The sequence below is a fragment of the Barbatula barbatula genome, assembly GCF_947034865.1.
Source record: "Barbatula barbatula genome assembly, chromosome: 1".
NCBI lineage: Eukaryota > Metazoa > Chordata > Actinopteri > Cypriniformes > Nemacheilidae > Barbatula > Barbatula barbatula.
The window spans coordinates 10,124,866-10,146,960 of NC_136766.1; the positions used below are offsets into that span (position 1 = coordinate 10,124,866).

General features: G+C 40.0%; 1 protein-coding gene across 1 annotated transcript in view; it reads left to right on the forward strand.

The window, feature by feature from the left end:
- col4a5 (collagen, type IV, alpha 5 (Alport syndrome)) overlaps positions 1–16,041 on the forward strand; it is a 33,419-nt gene extending 17,378 nt beyond the window's left edge. Inside the window, exons 3-49 of the mRNA XM_079457471.1 lie at positions 300–389; positions 486–530; positions 613–657; positions 892–954; positions 1,034–1,087; positions 1,204–1,230; positions 1,354–1,434; positions 1,632–1,694; positions 1,811–1,846; positions 1,931–1,972; positions 2,055–2,147; positions 2,754–2,807; positions 2,990–3,046; positions 3,149–3,193; positions 3,279–3,332; positions 3,429–3,473; positions 3,579–3,663; positions 4,180–4,215; positions 4,322–4,573; positions 4,810–4,899; positions 5,057–5,127; positions 5,272–5,463; positions 5,551–5,719; positions 5,822–5,914; positions 6,035–6,139; positions 6,279–6,376; positions 6,491–6,641; positions 6,743–6,856; positions 7,152–7,319; positions 7,406–7,495; positions 7,582–7,728; positions 8,065–8,163; positions 8,345–8,434; positions 8,524–8,663; positions 8,745–9,051; positions 9,261–9,311; positions 9,410–9,595; positions 12,311–12,444; positions 12,849–12,921; positions 13,092–13,163; positions 13,250–13,378; positions 13,475–13,573; positions 13,881–14,093; positions 14,369–14,546; positions 14,680–14,794; positions 15,083–15,255; positions 15,362–16,041. Of these exons, the coding sequence (XP_079313597.1) occupies positions 300–389; positions 486–530; positions 613–657; positions 892–954; positions 1,034–1,087; positions 1,204–1,230; positions 1,354–1,434; positions 1,632–1,694; positions 1,811–1,846; positions 1,931–1,972; positions 2,055–2,147; positions 2,754–2,807; positions 2,990–3,046; positions 3,149–3,193; positions 3,279–3,332; positions 3,429–3,473; positions 3,579–3,663; positions 4,180–4,215; positions 4,322–4,573; positions 4,810–4,899; positions 5,057–5,127; positions 5,272–5,463; positions 5,551–5,719; positions 5,822–5,914; positions 6,035–6,139; positions 6,279–6,376; positions 6,491–6,641; positions 6,743–6,856; positions 7,152–7,319; positions 7,406–7,495; positions 7,582–7,728; positions 8,065–8,163; positions 8,345–8,434; positions 8,524–8,663; positions 8,745–9,051; positions 9,261–9,311; positions 9,410–9,595; positions 12,311–12,444; positions 12,849–12,921; positions 13,092–13,163; positions 13,250–13,378; positions 13,475–13,573; positions 13,881–14,093; positions 14,369–14,546; positions 14,680–14,794; positions 15,083–15,255; positions 15,362–15,443 (4,896 nt within the window). The 3' untranslated portion in view covers positions 15,444–16,041. The remainder of the gene's footprint in view (positions 1–299; positions 390–485; positions 531–612; positions 658–891; positions 955–1,033; positions 1,088–1,203; positions 1,231–1,353; positions 1,435–1,631; positions 1,695–1,810; positions 1,847–1,930; positions 1,973–2,054; positions 2,148–2,753; positions 2,808–2,989; positions 3,047–3,148; positions 3,194–3,278; positions 3,333–3,428; positions 3,474–3,578; positions 3,664–4,179; positions 4,216–4,321; positions 4,574–4,809; positions 4,900–5,056; positions 5,128–5,271; positions 5,464–5,550; positions 5,720–5,821; positions 5,915–6,034; positions 6,140–6,278; positions 6,377–6,490; positions 6,642–6,742; positions 6,857–7,151; positions 7,320–7,405; positions 7,496–7,581; positions 7,729–8,064; positions 8,164–8,344; positions 8,435–8,523; positions 8,664–8,744; positions 9,052–9,260; positions 9,312–9,409; positions 9,596–12,310; positions 12,445–12,848; positions 12,922–13,091; positions 13,164–13,249; positions 13,379–13,474; positions 13,574–13,880; positions 14,094–14,368; positions 14,547–14,679; positions 14,795–15,082; positions 15,256–15,361) is intronic.
- Positions 16,042–22,095: the final 6,054 nt, after the last annotated feature.

Genomic DNA, 22,095 nt, shown 5'->3' on the forward strand with positions numbered 1-22,095 from the left:
TTATTGCATTAGCAGAGAGTGTACTGTATGCGTCTTTATTAGGCCATTTTAATTTTTTAAGAAAAGTTAATGTATACCCAATGTACCATATAGTACTGGCTGACTCTTTCATACATCCAGGATGCTAATGTCACCAAAAAGAGTCTGTGACATAACTTATATAAATGAACAATCAATACCCCAGAAAATTTGTATTTAGGAGGCATACGTACATTTTGTTTAGTTATTCACTGTGATACATTTCATTCCTCTCCGTCTTTCATAATTCATCATTGTTTAATTCTCATCTGTAATGACAGGGTGAGCGGGGGTTTCCAGGGTTACAAGGCCAGCCAGGCGTTCCAGGTTTTCCTGGACCAGAAGGGCCAATTGGACCTCGTGGTGAGAAGGTCCGATAGTAATCTCCATCAGTTTATCAAACAATCAAATAATGATCAGTAAAGTACAACACAGACCTTACATTGAGGCCGTCTCTCTTTTTTCAGGGTGATGATGGATCTACAGGACCAGTCGGGCCTAAAGGAATAAGAGTGAGACATTCACAGCAAAGCCTCTTGCTCATAGTAGCTGTAGTGTTATTCCGGTGCTGACTGTTTTTGATTTCTTTTCCAGGGACCTTCAGGATTACCGGGATTCCCAGGAACACCAGGAGTTCCGGTGAGGGAAAATAATTGATATAAAGTTTACATACTATTTCAGGGCTTTCTTTTTCAAATAAGTGTAAAATGGCTCATCCGATATGCTTTTTAATTAGATGATGTATTTGCGTATGAAGTTATGTTAAACTCTCTTGACGTGTCATACTGTTTTTCTCTGTTTTCTTTGATTCGCATCTGATTCTTAATAGCAATAGAAATAAACATGTGCTCTTTTTGACTGACTGACTGACAGGGGTTTCCAGGAAATGATGGTGGACCAGGACCCAGGGGAATTCCAGGCTGTAATGGAACTAAAGTATGTGGCAATGCTTATCAGTAAATAAATCAATTTTCAGTGTATTGACCAGGTTATTGAAACAAAACTGTATTTATAGGGTGATAAAGGATTCCCAGGAGGTCAAGGTCTTCCAGGTATAGAGGGTCCACAAGTAAGTATCTCGTGTCACAATATCCAAGCGTACTTCTTGACACTTCTTGTAATTCGTAGCCTCTCTTTACAGTTTTGGCATTTTTATAGTTTCAATATTTTGTCTTGTCTCCACAGGGTCGACCTGGTTTTCAAGGACAAAAGGCAAATGTTTCTTAACTTATATTCTACAGATTTACTTGCTCACTTTATTTAAATCAAAATTGGATACACCTTAGCAAATATGTGGATTAATAGATAATTAACATCTTCTTGGACTTCCTGCAGGGAGAACCTGGGGAAGTCATAGAAAATTATATACCTTCAGTTAACGGAGATCCAGGTTTTGATGGTCCCATAGGCTCCAGGGTAAGCATTTATAAAATAATTATCGACAGAAATGCATTTTGGCAGATTTCAATGTTGACACTGTGATTTGGCACAGTTTTGTAAACAATAAATAATTTAACCTACACTGTTACATTTTTGGATTTGCTCACAGCTGTGTACCCTATTGTATTGCCCTTAATTGACTCCTTAACACTCTTTTTTTATGGTTCACATAGGGAGATTCTGGACCCCCTGGCCCCACAGGTCCTATAGGTCCTCCTGGTCCCCAAGGTTATGAGGTAAAACAATTCTGTTCACTCATTATCTGTTTGAATTATATAAAGATGGAGTGATACCAAAAACGGCAACTGCTGTTTTAGCAGTTTGCAAACTATGATGATTTTTTTTTATACAGGGTCCTATAGGTCTCCCTGGTCCACCAGGGCCAAAGGTAATTATTTAAATGTGCTTAAAGAAAATTATGTTTCACATGTGTTAATGTTGAGTGTGCTAAGTGAGTCTCTTTGCATTACAGGGAAATATGGGATTGAATTTCCAAGGACCCAAAGGAGAGAAGGTGCAGACACTCTTATTGCTGCATGTATGTAAAATAGGTTTATTACCAGTGCTGTATTTAATGTGTGTGTTTGTATGTGAAGGGCGATCGTGGATTGAAAGGACCTCCAGGGCCACCAGGACAGGTCGGCGAAGTTATAGGCCCAACAGCCACAGAAATTCAACAAGGAGAAAAGGTGAATGCTTTGTATAAAAGCTAAATTTATTTATAAAGGCATATACGACTGAGACTGGGGTCTCTGCATAACAGAAAGGGGAGTTTCTCAATTTTGGGACGTTTTCAAACTAGTATACTGTACACATCTCTTTAATTGAATTGCAAAAATCAAGTAGACGATTCCCAATTCCTTCTTCGATGGTTGAAAAACACCTATCCTGATAAGAAAAGCCCAGTAATTCAGAAATGGGCTGCGACCCTTTTTGATTGGTTGGTTGGCTGAAAACCGCCCATCCCAGTTTGAAATCTCCCTATAATTAAGAAAGCCCCTTCCGTGTGTTTGAGAAACCTATGGGCATGTTAAGCCTGACGTCACGCATCACCATACAGTATATGGGAGGTCATAAGATGCTATAGGCAAGAAATGCTAATATACGCTCATGGCGAGCTGTAAAACTATCAGAAAACCGCAATCCTAACCTTTCAATAAGAAGTACATTTCAATAAAAAAAATCTAAATTTTGATTTATTAAGATTCATAACATACAGATTTGACATCATATCCAGTGTGAAATACTGGATTGTAAGATTTTTGTGTGATTTTCATGTGTTTGTTTTTATATAGGGTGATCGTGGTCAAACTGGTCCTCCAGGGTATCCAGGTGCGCCTGGACCTCCTGTATGTATCTTTCCTTGTGGTTATGTATTTAACATCTACTTTCTTCCTATTTTAATTGAAATGAGGATTGACAAACAAATAGACAGAACGAAATTAAATAAAATATGTAGTGATCCTAGTGCCATCTGGGTTCTCTGGCTTTCATAAAAATGTACTTTATAAGTTCTCTTTTTGTCTGACAGGGTCTATCAGGTGGCCAGAAAGGTGAGAAAGGAGAACCTGGGGAGTTTGGAAAGAGGGTGAGTGTCCACAGAGAACCAAGCACACAGTAAAACTTTGCTTATGCATAACAAAATAAAACATGTTTTAACATTTACGTGGTATTATACTCATGTCACAAGGGAAAACCTGGCAAAGATGGTGAACCAGGCAACCCTGGACTTCGAGTAAGTGTCTGCAATGGCTTCCAATTTACGTTTAGCATATTTTGGCAATTGTTTAATGCTGCCTCTCCTGACAAATCTAACTTAGGGTGAAACAGGAGATCCTGGTTTTCCTGGTTCACCCGGACGAGATGGTTCAAGAGTAAGTATTGAATTTTAATTTCAATTTCTATGGTGTGACTAGGCCAATTATTAGTAGACAATTCATATGATATGTATTCATCACAAATATTTTAAGGGTGAGAAAGGTGCTCTAGGACTTCCTGGACCTCCAGGATATGGGGTGTGTATAATATTTCTCTATTCTATCTTCTGTTCTGTTTTAAAGATACATAGAGCTATTATTGGTTATAATTATCATTTAAAAAATAATTTCGTCACCCACTAGATCGGGCCATTCCAAGGCGAAGGACCGAAAGGAGATATTGGAGATCCTGGACCACCTGGTTTTAAAGGGGACAGAGGACCTCCAGGTATTTGACACCTCTGAATAGGTCCAACATTTTTTTTAGCATAATTCTTCCTCATACTTAATTCATTTTTGTAATGAAGTTCCATAAAAGGGAAGGAAGGAGGCAGGAACCGGCGAACATTTAACATACTTTAATCCAAAATAAACAAACAATACACACGGAAGTAAAGACCGGCAGCCACCTAACGGTAGACTGCCGGGCATAAAACATAAACACAAACGTAACATGTCCGGGCCCGGTCCTCTCTCGTCAAAAAACCGGCCGGTTGTCCTTTTAAGCTCCCTAACTCCTTCATGAGATATGCGGGACCGGTGCGTGCACAGCTGATTGCAACTATCATTCACGCCACCGGCCCCGCCTCACGGCTCTCGTCCCGCCTTACTCACCACAGTTTTACAATATGTTTATGTTCTGAAAGATAAGTGTCATTTATAAGGGTCATTGTGCACATCTGCATATGCACTGTACACATACAGAAGGTTTCCCTGTATATCCTGTACTTCTCTGTTTAACTAGGTATTCAAGGACCACCTGGTTCCCAAGGTCAACCAGGTAAGCAGCATGCAGAGCTTTTATTGCATCCCTAACACTTACAATCTCTAATAAATACCAACAGCATGTTTGCAAATACCGAAAATGCATCTCACTTTAATTTAAGGAATTGGAGGCCCAGGACCAGCAGGTCTACCAGGTTTACCCGGAGAGAGGGGACAAAAGGGTGATGGAGGACGGCCTGGAAGCTCCCTACCGGGAGCACCTGGGCTACCAGGTTCTCCAGGTCCCCAGGGATTCCAAGGTCCTCCTGGTCCTCCAGGAATATTTGATGGTAATCTGGAATGTCAACGTGGCCCTCCTGGACCAAAAGGCTTGACTGGGGAGCCTGGATTGACTGGAGAAGATGGACTAAGAGGTCTGCTTTTATTCCATTTTCTAATCAAAATTGTGTGTATTGACACTAGAGGCTATTTCAACTTATTTAAAAAAATCCATCCCTTACACACACATATCTGATAATGTTCATGAGTGAAGATACGGGTGTATATGTGTACCTCACTTTTCAGATCATTACTACACAGCATGAGCACTAATACTTTGCAAGATTCAATTAATTCTGTGTCTATTGTTTTCTGATGTCTTTTGTCTCAGGTCAAAAAGGAGAGACATGTGTGAATTGTTTTACGAATGGAAACCCTATTCCAGGACCCCAGGGGTTTCCAGGTCCTCCTGGAAATTCAGGTAACCTTTAAGTCAACTTGATCTTTGTATGTCTAGTTTGATATTTTTTCCCTCATTGTTGTAATACAGGTGCAAATTAAGTATAAAGTCCAAGAAATGTCTTTTATATAAACGCACATTTTACTGTGAATGTCCCACTTGTGAATGTACCGCTCAGGTACACCTGGGTTGCAAGGTCCTAAAGGAGACAGAGGATTCCCAGGAGGACCTGGACCCATGGGCATACCTGTGAGTACTCCTTCCTTCTGTTGCTCTTCATTACCTATATTTACAAGTGACAGTATCCTTCAAATTTATTCCAGAAATGTCAAATTCTTTCTCACTTTTTCAGACTCATGTGTTCACGATGTGATTGATATGTCTACCCTTTAGGGCGGACTGGGACCTCAGGGGCCTCCTGGATACCCTGGCGAGAAAGGCGACCCAGGTGAGGCAATCGCTGGTCTGGGTGTGAAAGGAGACAAGGGAGACAGTGGCTTTCCTGGTCCTCCGGGTCTGCCGGGATTGGAAGGCCGACCCGGTCGTGATGGACAACCTGGTCCACCTGGCCTTAAAGGACCACCTGTGAGTGTTCTGTGTCTATTATACAGACTCCATGTCTTGCATGCAAATTACCCTGCCTATCAGTAATTTCAACCAACTGTCTTATAGGGCTCTGCGCTGGTAAAAGGTGCACAAGGTCCCTCTGGTGAGCCTGGCTTTACAGGACCTCCAGGAGACAGGGGTTTGCCTGGTCCCCCAGGATATGGGCCTCTGGGACCTACTGGAGAGAAAGGTATCCAGGGTGTTTCAGGCAGAACAGGCGCACCTGGAGCACCAGGTAAGGAATATTACTGAGATAAAATAAAAATGACATGAAGGCACATTTGCTGCTTGTCCATTTTAGAAATGACATGATCTCAATGTTGGTCTAAATGGTTAGGTCAGAAAGGTGAACCTGGACTGGCTTTGCCAGAAAAAGGTGAACCTGGACTCCCGGGACGTGATGGAGATCCTGGTTTGCCAGGAGGTCCAGGTAAAGGAGACGAAATGGTCAACTACAGTTTTTAAACGCATTTAAGACTCCATAGCCCTGAATGCATGAATAACATAGGTTCATGTGGAAGTTTAGCAGACTGATTCCTTATTTGTACAGGTAACCCCGGCCAACCTGGACAGCCTGGGTTCCCAGGTCTACCTGGAGCCAAAGGGGAGCCTGGTCTTCCTGGGATTGGCCTGCCAGGATCTCCTGGTTCTAAAGGTGTGTAGTATATCCTCTTTTTAAACACTAACAGACTGTGGCACATATATAAGAACAAATTTTCCTATTTGTTTCCTTTTATTGTGTGGTGAGGAACAGTTTTGTTCATATGACTAACAGCTTTAGCATTATATTTCAGGATTCCCTGGTATTGCTGGTTCCCCTGGTGGGCCTGGTCTTCCTGGACGCCCTGGTTTAGATGGCCTTCCCGGTCAGCCCGGGTTACCTGGATCCAAAGTATGAAGAATTGCGTTATACAGTATACAATTGAATCTTATACAATTCAATAATATGACTTACGCATTGAACATTTTACGTGCAGTCAAAAAGTGTCGTTCTTTGTTTCCAAAGGGAGAGCCTGGTTTTGGTCTACCAGGCCCTTCAGGTCCTCCAGGATTACAAGGTTTTAAAGGTACACCTGGGCCTAAAGGTGATTCTGGATTCCCTGGAAACCCTGGTGCACCAGGGCGGCCAGGTATTGACGGCGCTACTGGATTTAAAGGTATAGAATTATTTCATCTCTAAACTGAGAAAGATATTAATAATGCATATTGCTGCATGGGATTCCCTTGCTAAGTAAATACATGTTTGTATTTTCCATAGGCGAACCTGGCTTGCCTGGTGGTCCTGGCACTCGTGGCCCTCCGGGGCAACCTGCCTTTGGCGTTCAAGGTCCCCCTGGTCCTGCTGGTCCTCCCGGCCCTATGGGGTCTCCTGGTATGTCATCAATTATTTCAGCAACTGTGTCTAGATTCAGTGATATGTAAAAGAAAGATTGATTCTTTGAAAGATTTTTTATATACAAAATGATATTGCTTGTGATTACTTTGACTATAAAACACAGTGTCTTATTGAAAGTATATGTTCCACACAATTCAATGGCCGATGAATGCTGGACTAAAATACATGCATTTCATACGCATTATCAAACACTGCTGGTTATTTCTAAAATGGATTTGTAACCGTTTAACAGTGTTTCACTACATTCACAACATCATTGTCATTTTCTCAGGAATTCCTGGTGCTAATGGCGAAAAGGGAGACCGTGGCTTTCCAGGTGCGAGTATTCCAGGGTTGCAAGGTGACAGAGGAAGCCCTGGACTTTCTGGTTCACCTGGTCCAATCGGCCCACCTGGGGTTCCTGGAACATCTGGTCAAGATGGCCTATCTGGACTGCCTGGTAATCTATTAATAAAATATAACATGGAGTATGTTTCATTTGTCCAAATCAGGACTTTCCCCTCTAATCCTATATTGTTAATACAGGGCCTAAAGGGGACATGGGTGTGATGGGTCAACCAGGACCTAATGGGCTCCCCGGCAACCCTGGCAGATCCGGCCTTTCAGGACCAAAAGGTCTGATATGATGTATTTTACTGCTCAATAAAAAAAATTATCGTTCTTTATAGAATGAAACATTACTCTTCTCTGTGCACCTGCAGGAGATGATGGTATCCCGGGAAGACAAGGACCCCCTGGTTATGAAGGGCCAAAGGGAGACAAAGGCGAACAAGGCATTCCAGGTCCACCAGGCACATTCACACCTTCGGTACGACTCAAGGGTCAAAAAGGAGAGCCTGCACCTCCAGGTAAGCAATCTGCTGTTTCTTTTTTTGATGCAAAATCACACCACACTGCTCAAGCATTCCAAGACCAAAACAAATTGAATCAACAAAATCAGATGGCAACAACCGACAACAGTGGAATCACACTGATCCGGCAAAACCTGTCAGTCACTGAAAGCTGTTAAACATCCGTTAGAAGACCTCTCCCGTTGGACCAGCGCACGCTTGTCCTCATCTTTATATTTTTTTGTATTTCACGGTGTGCAGATCAAAACTGCTGTAGAGCTAAAGTAATTACATGCATCAAGCATCCACTAAAGCATCTTGCCAACTTTCTGATTCTCTTTATTTGTCATACAGGATTTAATGGTCCACCAGGAGCGAAGGGTATTTCTGGTATCCCTGGAGACCCTGGTCTACCAGGACAAGATGGAAAGCCAGGACAACCAGGACCTCCAGGTAAAACAAGCAAAACTTACCGGATTATGTATAGAAGCATGTATAAACGCGAATAATTCCGTTAGGTTTGAACATTCACTGTAGTTTTTTCCAGGCCGGAAATACCCTAAAATTGTAGTAGACTAGATATTCTGTAGACTAGTAGGTTGTATCTTGATGACACAAATTTTCACTCTTGTAGGCCCCAAGGGGGATCCTGGTCTCACAGGAAATCCAGGAGTCCCTGGAGCCCAAGGACTCAAGGGTAGCATGGGAGAGATGGGATTTCCAGGTCAGCTTCTCACTTCCATAATTTTTAAACCCTTGTCATTTCACTGTTGCTTTTAAAAACACAGACTGATACCAACTTTATTGTTATAGGTGGTCCTGGGGCGAAAGGAAACCCTGGCCAACCTGGTCGAAGCGGCCAACCGGGATCAACAGGAACACCAGGCTATACAGGACCCAAAGGTGATCCTGGCTCACCAGGATATGGAGTACCAGGAAGTCCTGGGCCCAAGGCAAGAACACTTAATTTTCTGCTTCTATATCATCATGGGTTTATTTGAATGTTTGGACTAAGTTTACTGTTAAATTCACAGGGTGAACCTGGCAATTCAGGATTTCCTGGATCCCCTGGGCCGAAAGGTCAGTATGGCCAACCTGGACCTGCAGGGTTGACTGGAAACCCTGGACCAAAGGGTGACCCAGGACTCCCAGGAATCTCAGGTCCACCTGGCATTCCGGGACCTAAAGGAGCTGATGGACCTTCAGGTCCTCCTGGTCTTAGTGGAGCACCTGGTAGGCCAGGAGATCCTGGACGGTCCGGATTAACCGGCTTCACTGGTGATAAAGGTCTGGCCGGTCGCGATGGTATACCAGGACCCCCGGGACAAAAGGGTGAACCAGGTTAGACCTTTTTAAATTAGATTTCATGTACACTTTCACACTGTCGCTGTCGGACTGAAACCTGGTAGCTCCAAAACTGCCACTTCTCAAGAAATGCTGCATAGTGAATGCAGATGAAATATAAAGGGAGGAAGGCACAAGAAAAAACAATGTGTTTTATTAATGTAACCTATGTACGTCAATTTATTTCTTTTGAACTCTTTACCCAGGTGCTCCAGGCCTTGGCGGCACAGGCCCACCTGGATTCCAAGGAATACCAGGTAAAGCATTGAGAGCTACACCTAAAGAATGCTATTAGTTTCTCATCACATTGTTCTTTAGCAAGAGTGTGGTTATTCACTGTTTGTTTGTGTAACAGGACTCAAAGGAGACCCTGGTTTTCCAGGCCTTCCCGGTAATCCTGGATTTCCTGGTCCAAAGGGTGAACAAGGACTTGTTGGTTTGGTTGGCCAGCCTGGCCCTGGAGGACCACCTGGCCCTCCAGGTCTGTCCATGCAGGGGACTAAAGGTAACCAAGGCCAGCCTGGTCCCCCTGGAAGAAGCGGTAAGTTAAACACTTCAGCCTTATGGCCAGCTCTGCCCTCTGGGTTAGACAATATCAAAAGATATCAAGCTTATGCTGTAGTTACATTTACTGTATTTATATGTCGTAGTGATGTCTGAGGCATATAGGGCATGTTTGTTAAATAGTTGCTTTAAATGCCTCCTCAGGTTGGATAAAATCATCATTGTGTACGACAAAATTATTTGGCAAACTACAGCATAACAGAGAATACTGGAATATTGGAACACAAAATGCATTGAAAAACAAAAAGCATTCAAAAATTGTGAACCAGAGGGTATGCTGGCTTTAAAATGATAGTTCACTCAAAACCGAAAATTCTTTCATAGTTTACTTGACCCAAAAGAAGATATTTTGGGCCCCATTTACTTCTAATATATGTACACCAAACCAATTCAAGTGAATTGGGGCCAGTTAACAACATTCTTCAAAATGTCTTCTGTTGGGTTCTGCTGAAGAAAGAAAGTCATACAGGTTTGAAATTACAAGTAAATTATGACAGAATTTGTATTTTTCTGTGAACTATTACTTTAAGAAACTTTTTTGACTGATTTGCATGGAATGTTGCACAAACAATCAATTTAATATCACTATAAATGTGCACCAGCACAAATCAAGACACACAACATATAGTGACCTTCTGTTCACATCACTCTTTTCCTTGTCCTTGTGTACAAATCAGTGCTGGTTTGATGTAACACCGTGTCTACACCTGGTGTGACCAGCGCGATGCGACACGACAAAAGACATTACAAACGCATTAGAAACCATTATAATTTAAAATTTTGTCCTACAGCATTTCATGTCGCATCATGCCTGTCACGTCCGGTGTAGACACAGTGTTAGTCAGAGAGGTAAAGAGCTTGCATGTTAGTGTGTTACTGATGACCATCGAGGGGACTATTAGCAGGCCCGTACTCAATCTGCACACCTTGATCTGAAAACAGACCTCACAGAACTGGAATCTGTCATTTACATGCCTATTTATTAATTCAATATTGTACAAAACCATTTGAAAGTCTGCAGATTCAGTCTGGGCCGGCATGAAGAATACACACAGCGTCTGCGTTCCAGCACCTTTCTTTCTGTTTAGCAATGAAAGGTGCAGGTTTCTCATCATAAGGTGTCTGTGTCTGTGTTCGACGTCAGTGATTTTGAAATAAGTGTCACCTGACAGTTGACTTTGTGTTCACAGTACCTGTCTGCCTGTCACAGCACCTTTGCATGGGCAATGAAGTGATTTTTAAAAAGTGAACAGCCACAGCAGAACTATTTAAAATGGGCTCCATTCAGGCAATAAAAGAAAGCAGACGAATTTGTGTGCACATAAACGTATAGCTTTGGTATACGTGTTTTAGATGTTAGTTTGGTAATTAGATAGTAATATATTTTGGAAGTTACTGGTGGCCCATTTGTCTAGTTTCTGTTTGGCAAATTTTAACCAGTACATACTGGGTGTGATGTGTATTTCCTGTTTGTTATGACATGATTCTGCTCCTCCTGATGACATGGGATCTTTTCAGGCCCTGCAGGTCAGCTTTCCGAGTTTGATTTTTTTTAAATGCCATCATACAGTTCATAACTATGTGTTTGAAGGCGTTCCAGTTTGATCATACTTATAATTATTGTTCTGTATAGCATGTGGTCAGTCACTGAATAATTATTTCCAAGAATCCAAAGTAAATTATGGAATGATTAAAATAAAAATAATATTTATTATTGAGAACTAGTTTCATTTGAATAGATCTTGTTTCATTGTCAATCGATTTTGCACAGTAGTTCAGTTTACATGCATACGATATTCCTATATTCATTGATATTCTGTTCCAGTTTATGAATGTTTTGTGTACGTATCAGGCCAATTGTAATAATCAGATGGCTTAAAGGAATAGTTCACAGAAATATGAAAACTCTCTCATAATTCAGTTGATCACAAACAAATAGTATATTAAAACACCGTCAATTCATCTTCTTACCTAGATGGGAGCCAATATGGAGAAGCCCATCCGTAAAATAATCTGAAATGGGTTAATACATTTCTTCTGATACAAAACAATGTTTTTGTGTAATAAAACATAACAATTTGAGTTTCTATAAGTTGTGTATCCATGACAACATACAGACCTGCTTGATCAATTCAAGACATGTAGGATATGCAAGACAACATGCAAAGACCAATAAGATTTGATGGTACTGACGTGCTCCCATTTTTCTATATTTCAGTGAACTATACTTTACAAAAACATGAAACTGAATTGGATAAAACTGTTTGCATGTTGAACTGTAGGTTGCTTATTCTGCTTTGCTTCATTGCATTTTGTTCTTTTTTTGGAACCTGTTCACCTTTGACCCTACTGTAGGTCCTGCAGGTTAGACTTCTTAGTTTGATACTCATCTGTCTGTACTTTTATTTGTTATTAGATGTTCATCACTGAATAAGAGGTTGTGGCTGGGATGAGTTCTATTTGTAAAAATATAGTTTCTATAGTCTTTTTTGTACCCGTGCTATTAGAATTTCCCATAATTCATCACTGATCACACCTCATCACTATACACAACAACAAACAGCACTCATGATAAACAAACTCTACACAAACCCAAACATCAATGCTTGCTTTTGATGATGCTTTCATGATATGAGATGAATGTTTTTTGTTTTGGAGTTTGAGTCTTGATTTCTGTCCTATGAATATGAAGGTCCTCCTGGTCCAGAGGGTCCCCGTGGACCTCCAGGTGGTGGAGGAGTAAAGGGTGAGCGAGGCTTTCCTGGACTCCCTGGGACACCTGGTGCACCTGGACTGAAAGGAGACAGCGGTTCGTCCGGTTTCCCGGTAAGCACAATATAAGTGTTCTATGTTAGAACCCTTTAAGGTTCATAATTATGTTACCCAGCGGATGTTCGTTGGTCTAGTTAGTAGATCCACAGCATTTAAAGAAAATTAAACAGAAAAACAAATCTTTAAAAATACTTAAATGAAATATCTAAAATATTTAATCTAAAAATATCTTAATTAAAGGTAACATAGTAACATGTATATGTATGGTTAATATTTGCCATTACCGGAAAAAAAAATATATATATAAAAAACGTATTCTTGTTTTGGGCTGTTTTACCTTTATTTTCGAGTGCAATGATGTGTCACTAGTGGAATAATATGCAGTAATCCGGTCATAATGACTAGTTATCCATACGTTATGCATTACTTATTCATTGGTTTTTATTTTGATAATCCAGGGTAATCCAGGTCTTCCTGGACAAAGTGGGCCTAAAGGAGATGTCGGTCCTCAAGGTGTTGCTGGATTCCCAGGTCAGTTATCCTACCTTAACCTTTAAAGGAGAAGCTTAGACAAAATTAAAATGTCAATTTTTATTTTCACTCACGTTGTTCCAAACCTAAAAAGTGGCGCATCAAAAGTTCAAAAGTCACAGTTTATGAGTTAAAGTTTTAAACATGCACCAAACCTTTGTTTGTTGTAGGACCCAAAGGACAGTTTGGCCCTGGAGGCCGACCTGGTGAGCCTGGTGAGCCTGGCGAGCGTGGAGGTCCAGGTATGCCGTTAAAAATCGGGACATCAACTTTTCCCATACAAATCCCAAATTGCATCTTTTAATATTTTTATTTTCTTTAATCACAGGACCTCCTGGAGATCCAGGTCAAGTTTCACCACCTATTGTTCTGAAGGGAGAGCCTGGTTTTCCTGGACCACCTGGTGAACCTGGTTTCAGAGGTGGACCTGGAAACCCAGGATTGCAGGGTCTTCCAGGTTAGTAGTTAATGTTTGGCCATTTAAAAATCCTGGACCACAGCTTTTGGTTTTCCACAACATCCTCATTATGTCTCCGGTCACTTCATCCTAAAGGTCCACCTGGCAACTCTGGGGAACCTGGTCCCTTGGGACCTATGGGATTTACTGGTACACCAGGAAGGAAGGGAGATACAGGAACAGCTGGACAACCAGGTAAAGTTGAAAAGCTATATACATTTGATGGCTGAGTGCAAACTGAGAGACTGTTAGCCTCATGTTTATTTTGGGGAAACAGCACACTGTAAAAAATACAACTTCAAAATGTTCTCCCAACAAAGGTAATAAAGTTACTTGAACAAAGGTTTTTGGTTCAACAATTTTTTCCAATTGACAGTCATGTTAAATTACTCAGTATTTTAGTTAGGTGAAATACTTGGACAAAAAATGGTGAAGAAAATTCAAGTTAAGTCAACTTTTGACTTAGACAATTTTCCATTCATATTGCTGTAATCATTTACAGGTCAGCGCGGTTACCCCGGCCCGCCTGGTGCAGATGGAATTCCGGGACCTCCAGGTATATCAGTATCAGCGTCTCTAGCACACGGGTTTCTGATCACGCGCCACAGCCAGAGCACAGAAGTGCCATTTTGCCCTCAAGGAACAAGTCTTATATATGAAGGCTTCTCTTTACTCTACGTGCAAGGCAACGAGAGGGCTCACGGACAGGACCTGGGTGAGTATCACAAAAATTGCACTGAAATGCAGAGATCATATAGTAGTGGACCTTAAATGTGCTTCCACACTCATCCAAAGTATCAAACCGTGTGCCAACTTGATGCAAGACCTTGCTTTAATATGCATACTTAGCTTATTTTAGCCTGCTATTTAATGTAGTAATAAAAAGATATTGATGCATTTTAAAAGATAAAATATTTTTCTTATTATTATTTATTAATATTTCCAAGTTCACCCATATCCTGAATATTGTCTTTTTTTTATTGACAACAGGCACAGCTGGCAGTTGCTTGCGTCGTTTCAGCACCATGCCTTTCATGTTCTGCAACGTCAACAATGTTTGCAATTTTGCCTCCCGCAATGATTACTCCTATTGGCTGACCACACCAGAGCCCATGCCCATGAGCATGGCGGCCATCACCGGAGAGAACATTAAACCTTTCATTAGTAGGTAAGAAACAATCGCATTAACACAGAGGTTATATCAGGACTATCGTAGTATGTGAGTAGTCTATTTGTATTAAATATGGAAAGTAAAACCACAATTATCAATTGAACATGATGCATGTTTTGTGCGTGTGTAGGTGTTCTGTGTGTGAAGCCCCGGCTATGGTGATAGCTTTACACAGCCAGACTGTTCAGGTGCCAACCTGCCCACAGCGCTGGGAAACGCTCTGGATTGGCTACTCCTTCATGATGGTATGTAATGGCTCATGGTGGCCCAGAACTGTTTGGTTACAAACATTCTTTCAAATATCTTTCTTGTGTTCAGCAGAACAATGATACTACAGGTTTAATGGTGTGTAAATGATGACAGAGTTTCTCTTTTAATCACATAATCTCCCATGTCAGATTGAGTAAATGCATCAGTGATGTTCAATCATTTAAGAAAACCTATCATTTGAAAAATCATTTAAATAAAATCAGTTTGACACTGGCAATAGAAGAAGCATATTTCACAAGTCTCTTTCTCGCTTTGTGTGACAGCACACTAGTGCTGGTGCTGAGGGTTCGGGACAGGCTCTTGCCTCCCCCGGCTCCTGTCTGGAGGAGTTCCGCTCGGCTCCGTTCATCGAGTGCCACGGACGGGGCACCTGCAATTATTTCGGCAACTCTTACAGTTTCTGGCTGGCCACCGTGGAAAAGAATGAAATGTTCAGGTAAGAGCTGTGCAAAAAACTGAAAAGTTTCCAGTACCCCATTAGGTCAAAAAAAGTACATCGGTAAAGTTAATAGTCTAATCACATTCTTTCTTTGTCCAAACAGTAAGCCGCAGTCAGAAACATTCAAAGCCGGCAACTTGCGTTCCCGGGTGAGCCGCTGTATTGTGTGTTTGAAGAGGACGTAACGTAGTGACATTTGTGCAGTCGGTTGTTGAGGATCAGCCATTATCTACAGCGACTGCAGCCATCATATGCAGATTATCAGTGGGATTCCATTGGTGCAGTATCTTCACGTTCAACTATATGGTGCTACTGTGCAACACAGCAAAAGAAACTGTTAAAATACATTTATTCATCTTTTTATTCATTTTTAAAGAAGTACCTCAACAGAAACATGCAGATCCAGCAAGGTGCCATGGCAGTTTGTGACAAAGTGCATTTGTAGAATTTTTCTTCTGAGATTTTATAGAAACTCTTTTTCTGCATTGTTTTCTCAAGAATTTTGATATTACATACATGGTAAGTTCTTTTTTGGGAGAAACGCTCTTGCGCTCTTTTCTTCCTATGAGTGGAACTGTCCCCACGTACCAAATCGGCACTTTGAAAATCAAAGAGACGAAATGCACTGAAGCGTTACATTAGCGGGACTGCTTTTTTAAGGCTATATTTCCCCCATTATCCCTTATTCCTTATGTTGTTGGTGGTACTAACACTGCTGTATCAGGACATTGTAATAATGTTTCAGTTATCACTTTTGTATGTAATAAAATGTGTATATTGTCTAAAACATCATTTTAGTAGAAAACTAAAACGGTTCACGTTATCATGAATTTTTGGGTTCTTTGTCAATATTTCCACTCACTCTTTTATTCACTATTAGCTCACATTCACTGACATTTGTACAAAGAACTTTCTTTAAATGAAACAGTATTTTATATATATATATATATATATATATTAAAAAGAAAGAATATATCCAGAAACTTGATTTGGCTGTGGGAGGTTTTATGTTTTCGTAATTCAGTAGTTGCCTTGCCGTTTTGCAAATTTTGAGCAGCAATTCTGTTTTCATAAGATCATGTAAGTGATCATGAAAAAAAGAGGTCAAAAAATCTAAGTAATTGTTTTAATAGATCTCTCAAGTCTGACATCATTTGACCAGGAAGGAGATTTCTGTGAAAACCAGTTTAAACTCTAGTGTTAGGAGTTTGTAAAGCTTGCATCGGTTCTTATCTGTTTTATATTACACCACAGTGTGGTGTTTATTAAATTTGCTGACAGACAATACTTCATCTAATCTAAAAGAGTGAATATGTTTTCAAAGACATCATGAGGTGTAAGAATGTAACCATGTTTCCATTTTTATGTTTAAAAACCAGAAGTTGTTATAAACTTGACTGAAATAAAATAAACAAACATTGTCTGTGCAAAGGCTGTGCTACGGTTTTGGAATTTTGGTTATTTTTGTAGTAGTCCATAGCTTTTTTGCATGATGCATGAACTTTATAATGTTGACCACTAAGGGGAGTATTGAGTCACAGGAACAAGCAGTTGTCGTAACACTGGGTCATTTTTCCAGATATTTCAACTTTGTAACCTTGACTTTTGTATTCTATGTTGTGAGAAATGTAACCGTAGGTCAAATCTAGCTTCTTATTTATCACCCAGTTTCATAACCGCCACATATATATAAAGTAAAATAAATCAACTGTACATTCCATAAATCTTTAAAGATGTGTAGTCGTTCTTCATTTGATTTGTTTAGGGTTTGTGTTCAGTCACTAAAACGTTTTATCAATCGCATGACATCATTTTTAAAGATGTAGTCAAAGGTGTGTAAAACTGAGTAAAGGAAATCTTTTTGTCCATCTCCATTTTCGATCCAACAATCAAGTGTTGATATTTGCCAACAGACGAGCTCTCAATAAGATCATGGAGATGATGGTAACCCAATTGCCACTGAGATAAAGGGCTTTGTTTTAGACAACATGAACGAGGGACAATGGCTAAGCCAAACTCTTAGCGAAATCAAATAAAGATGTCTAATGCCCAGAAAGAGGAATAACAGGGGTCAACACTGGTTCTTACTGGCGAAACTTCATTGTGTCCAGGGCTCTGTCCAGCTGAGCGGTGTCAAATATTTATGAATATTTAATATATTTTGGATACACATTTCATTTTTACCAGTTTAGATTTAAGCTATTTGTTTTTGTCAGAAAACATTATCAAGATGTATCTAAAAATAAATATCATAGGATTGGTTTTAACATGGGAGATGGCCAGTGATACTGTAGTTGGTAATTTTGTGGCGACACCTGAGGTGTCCAAGTAAATCTCAAGCCACAGATGTGGACATACAGTAGCCAAAGCAAATAAGTTGGGTAGACCACGCTTACTGTTGGCCTCTTATATAAAATGTTACAATTTCTCTCATTTGTAAGTTGCTTTGGATGGAAGCATCAGCTTCATTTATAAATGTAAATGTAAAACAAGTCAAAAGTTACATTTGGCAACAAAACAAGGAAGTATATTTTAAGTCTGATTTTTATGTACTTCCCGGAAAGTCTTTGATAATTGATTGTATACTTAAAAGTAGGAATGCATTGATACCAGTATCGGGCCCAATACTAAACGTACTTGTCCTCGCAAAAATGCACCGATACCAAAGAGCGAAAGAGAAATTTGTTTTGAAATTTTGTAAAAATCCCACATTGTGTTTGAGGTGGAGTTGTTTGTAATTATGAAGCTATTCTATATTGTCTCACTCTGTTGTGAAAAGATACAGGCATCGGTATCGGCGAGTACCAGAAACGTACAGGTCTTCAAAATTTTTATCAGTGCATCCCTACTTAAAAGTACACTTTTCTTAACTTAAAAAGTGGCCAAATTGAGTCCCAAGTAGTATTTAAATAATACACTTAAAATAATTGTAGTTGTACTACTACTACATTTAAATACATACTAAAATATGCTTATATATAAAGAAATGAAGCATACTTATTTTTGTATGGGTCTATGGAATGATTCAGAGAAAGATACGTCATTGAGTCTTATAAAGTCAGCTGTATTTCCAGGTAATTTGCCCTTGAGGGTCATATCAGATGTCCTGCATGGTTTAGAGAATAACCTTTTCCTTAATGAGCGTTCAAAAGGAAGCCCTGCTTATGTCTGTTTTGAAACATGAGGAGCTAGCAGAAAATACTACATCCCTTGAGTGTTGGATGCCTAATTGCTCTGTGGTCTCTATTGCCAATGAGTTCATGATCCACATACAGAATAACCCCAGACCACCGACTCACATTCAAACACATGCACTCACCTCAGATGAACCAAGCTTGTAGAAAGAAACCTCAGCTGCTACTGACGCAGAAAAATCAGATGCTAGGGTTCCCCTTCTGCATTCTGCAGCGGTGCAGCCAGGTTATTTCGCCAAGAGCAAATGCTTGAGGACATTGCACTAATGACTTACTATTCTGAAACGGCTCCATCATTGAGAATCAATCTTTTTTTTGAATACCCGTCCTTTTAGGGGTTCATATGGGTGTCACAATAAAAATATGTCGGTATAATAATAATCATGATGTTAATAACCATAGTTAATATATATATAATATTGTGTAAATGCTACAAATACTAAAGCATAAAGAAATAAGTGTCAACATATGCCGTTTTAAAAGGGTGCTATACAGTACAAAGGTTCTTCATAGCGATGGCATAGAAGGACTGGTGCCCATTACTCAAAGATTTCTTTCTGTTTATAATAAAATCTTTTAAATAAAATTTTCCACTAAAAAAGAACCTTTTTGTCAAGCAGAACCTATTGTTTTTTATAGAAGTATCATGAAGTTTGTCATATAAACAAAAATTGGGGGTTCTTTGTGGCACACAAAACTCTTTTGGATTAACATAAAAAAAACAGATTACACATATTAAAATTATGTTCACTTAGCATAATTTATTTATGTTCAAGTTGCCCAATTTGTTTGTTTACATTTATTAATTTACATGTATTAATTTGAAAGACGCTTCTATCCAAAGTGACTTACAAACAGGAGAGCATATGAAAATTTTGTCAACACGCTAAGTGTACAAGGCCATGCTACAAGGAGGATGAAAGCTGGAGTAAGCAGAATGAACAACAACAAAATGTTGACACAAGACAGACAGTTATTGGTTAGTCAATTAAATGTGGAACAGGTATGTTTTGAGATGTTTTTCGAAAGTTGTGAAAGATACTACAGTTTAGGTGGAGGCTGGCAGTTCATTCCACCACAGGGGAACCAAATGAGTAAAGATTTTTGCAAGTGATGTGGTGCCTCGCTGTGATAGAATATCCAAGCGTAGCTCATTTTCATACCGAAGATGACGAGAGAGGATGTGAGTAGTGAGTTTAGGTAAAGCGGCGAATTTGCCATTATCGTTGTAAAGGCCAGTGTCAGCGATTTAAACTTGATGCGGGTGGCAACTGGCAGACAATGAAGTGAAATCAGGAGGGGTGTTACATGGGTTCTTTTAGGTTGATTGAAAACTAGAAGTGCATCTGCATTCTGGATCATGCAGGGGTTTACAACCTTGGTTGGAAGGCCGGCAAATAGAGAATTGAATCCAGTCTTGATATGAACAAAGCAAAGACTAGCAGCTGAGAGAGATCCTCCAACAAGAATGGCCTGATCTTCCTTATGTTGTAGAGCACAAATCTGCAAGTTCGATTGGTTGCTGCGATCTGAGAGGTGAATTTCAGTGAATCCAAGAAGGCAGAAAGAGACACTGGCAGAGATGGTTGGGTCATCTGGCTGAAAAGAGAAGCTGCGTATCATCTGCATAAAAATGGTATGAGAACCCACGTGCCTTAATTATTGGACCAAGGGAGGTGGTATATATAGAAAAGAGGAGAGGAGTAAGAATTGATCCTGAGGAACTCCAGTTGTAAGCTGGTGAGATCTGGATGTCTCGCCTCTCCAGGATACCTTAAAGGCTCTGCCTGTGAGATAAGAGTCAAACCAGTTGAGTGCAGTTCCAGAGATGCCCAGTTTGGAGAGAGTGGAGTTCACGTGTCAAATGCAGCAGAGAGATCAAGCAGAATAAGGACAGATGACAAGGACTTAGCCCTTGCCTGCCATAGGTTTTTGACGAAAGATATGAGAACGGTCTCTGCAAAATGTCCTTTCTTATAGCTGGATTGTTGACTGTCAAAAACATTCTGCTGTGAGAGATTACCCTTTCAAGGGCCTTGGAAAGGAAAGGCAGGAGTTGGTCTGATGGTCTCGAAGAGTCTCAGAAAGCCAGGGTCAAGAGGGTCGAGCATGTGCAGGCCTAGAGTTGAGAGGGCAGACACTGTCAAGACAGGATGTTAAAGTTGTACAGAGACTATCAGTAGCTTCCTCAATGTTGAGAGCTGAGTAAAGGGTTGTGGTGGGTAGAGAGGAAGACACCATGGACGAAAAGGTGGGAGAGAGGGAATGAAGATTACGACAGAAAGAAGTAGGGTTAGGGGTGGGAGGTCAGATTACAGTGTTACAGTGAACTTTATAAAGAAATGGTCAGGGACATACAGGGGAGTAACTATAACGAGTCAGAACAAGATCTAGCTGTTGTCCTCCTCTGTGGTAGGGGTGTTTCATATTTTGACTTAATTTCTCAACACAAATATTTTTGTAAATACATTTTTTTATACCGACAAAAATGATTCCTTGAACAGTTCTACGTTATGTTTGTCACCACATGATTTTTCATGTTTAGTCACTTTTTTTCAAACTGTCTTTCTGCTTCCCTGTTCATATTTTTATGCGATTCATTCTCAAATAAAGAAAGAAACACGCAAAAATAAAACCCAAAAAGAACAAAAAGTACAATAGTAACCATTATATTGTAATTGTCATTTATTTTGGCAAGTAAAGATATTTTTACGACCTGAAGTTATGATAAGGTTCAGTGCTGACAGGGATCACGCTACTATTAGCTAGAAGTGACAAAAACTTCAGTTCAAATATAGAGAATTCAGTTAATCCCTTTATTTTAAGCAACAGCAGCTGGCATTGTGTGTGACGAAAGCTTCGTTTTTCAAACATTACTATGCATGTCAGTGAATTTCTGCTCTTTAAGTTGATAATGGTTTCCTAGTTTAAGTGTTTTGCTACGTGCTAGTGAGCAAATAAGCTCAAAGCTTCTGGGAAAGCAATCGACCCCCACTGAAAAGTTCAACTGCAACTGTCAGTTAAGCTTCTTACTGACACTGCTTACAGGAATGCAATGGTGAATACATTTACTCACGTGTGTGTGCTAAAGACTGACTGTGAGCATCTAATGACGCATGAACGGGAGGATATTATTTATCAGACCAAAAGTCCATGACGTCAAACAGAAAATAGGAAAAGTGCAATTGTCCTGAACAATTTTTTTTCCCAATAGTCTGATTTAAACCAATAGATGGCCTGCAGTTTTTGTTCTCATGCAGTATAAACTTTATATCAAATGTCTGGATTCAGATAAGAGTAATCATGCAGCGTAAAGCTGAGCAGGGGAACACATACTGTACTTGGAAAATCCCAAAACATGTCCATCCATTATATATTTTTGTGTTTAGTGCACCTTGAAATTTTGAATCAGACCAAGTGGCAAACTTCACTGGGAGTTTCTGTCAGTACTCGTGTTCCTGACCAATATGTCCATGTCATATTGACACTAAAGCGGTAGGGAAAATGAAGGGTGACTGGATGTTCTGTTTTGTTTAAGCAAAAGTTCAACATCATCAGAGCAAAGGCCATGTTTACAAATACAATTAAATGCAACATGTATCTGGATCTTGTCCACACACACATTGGAAAGACAAGTGTAAAC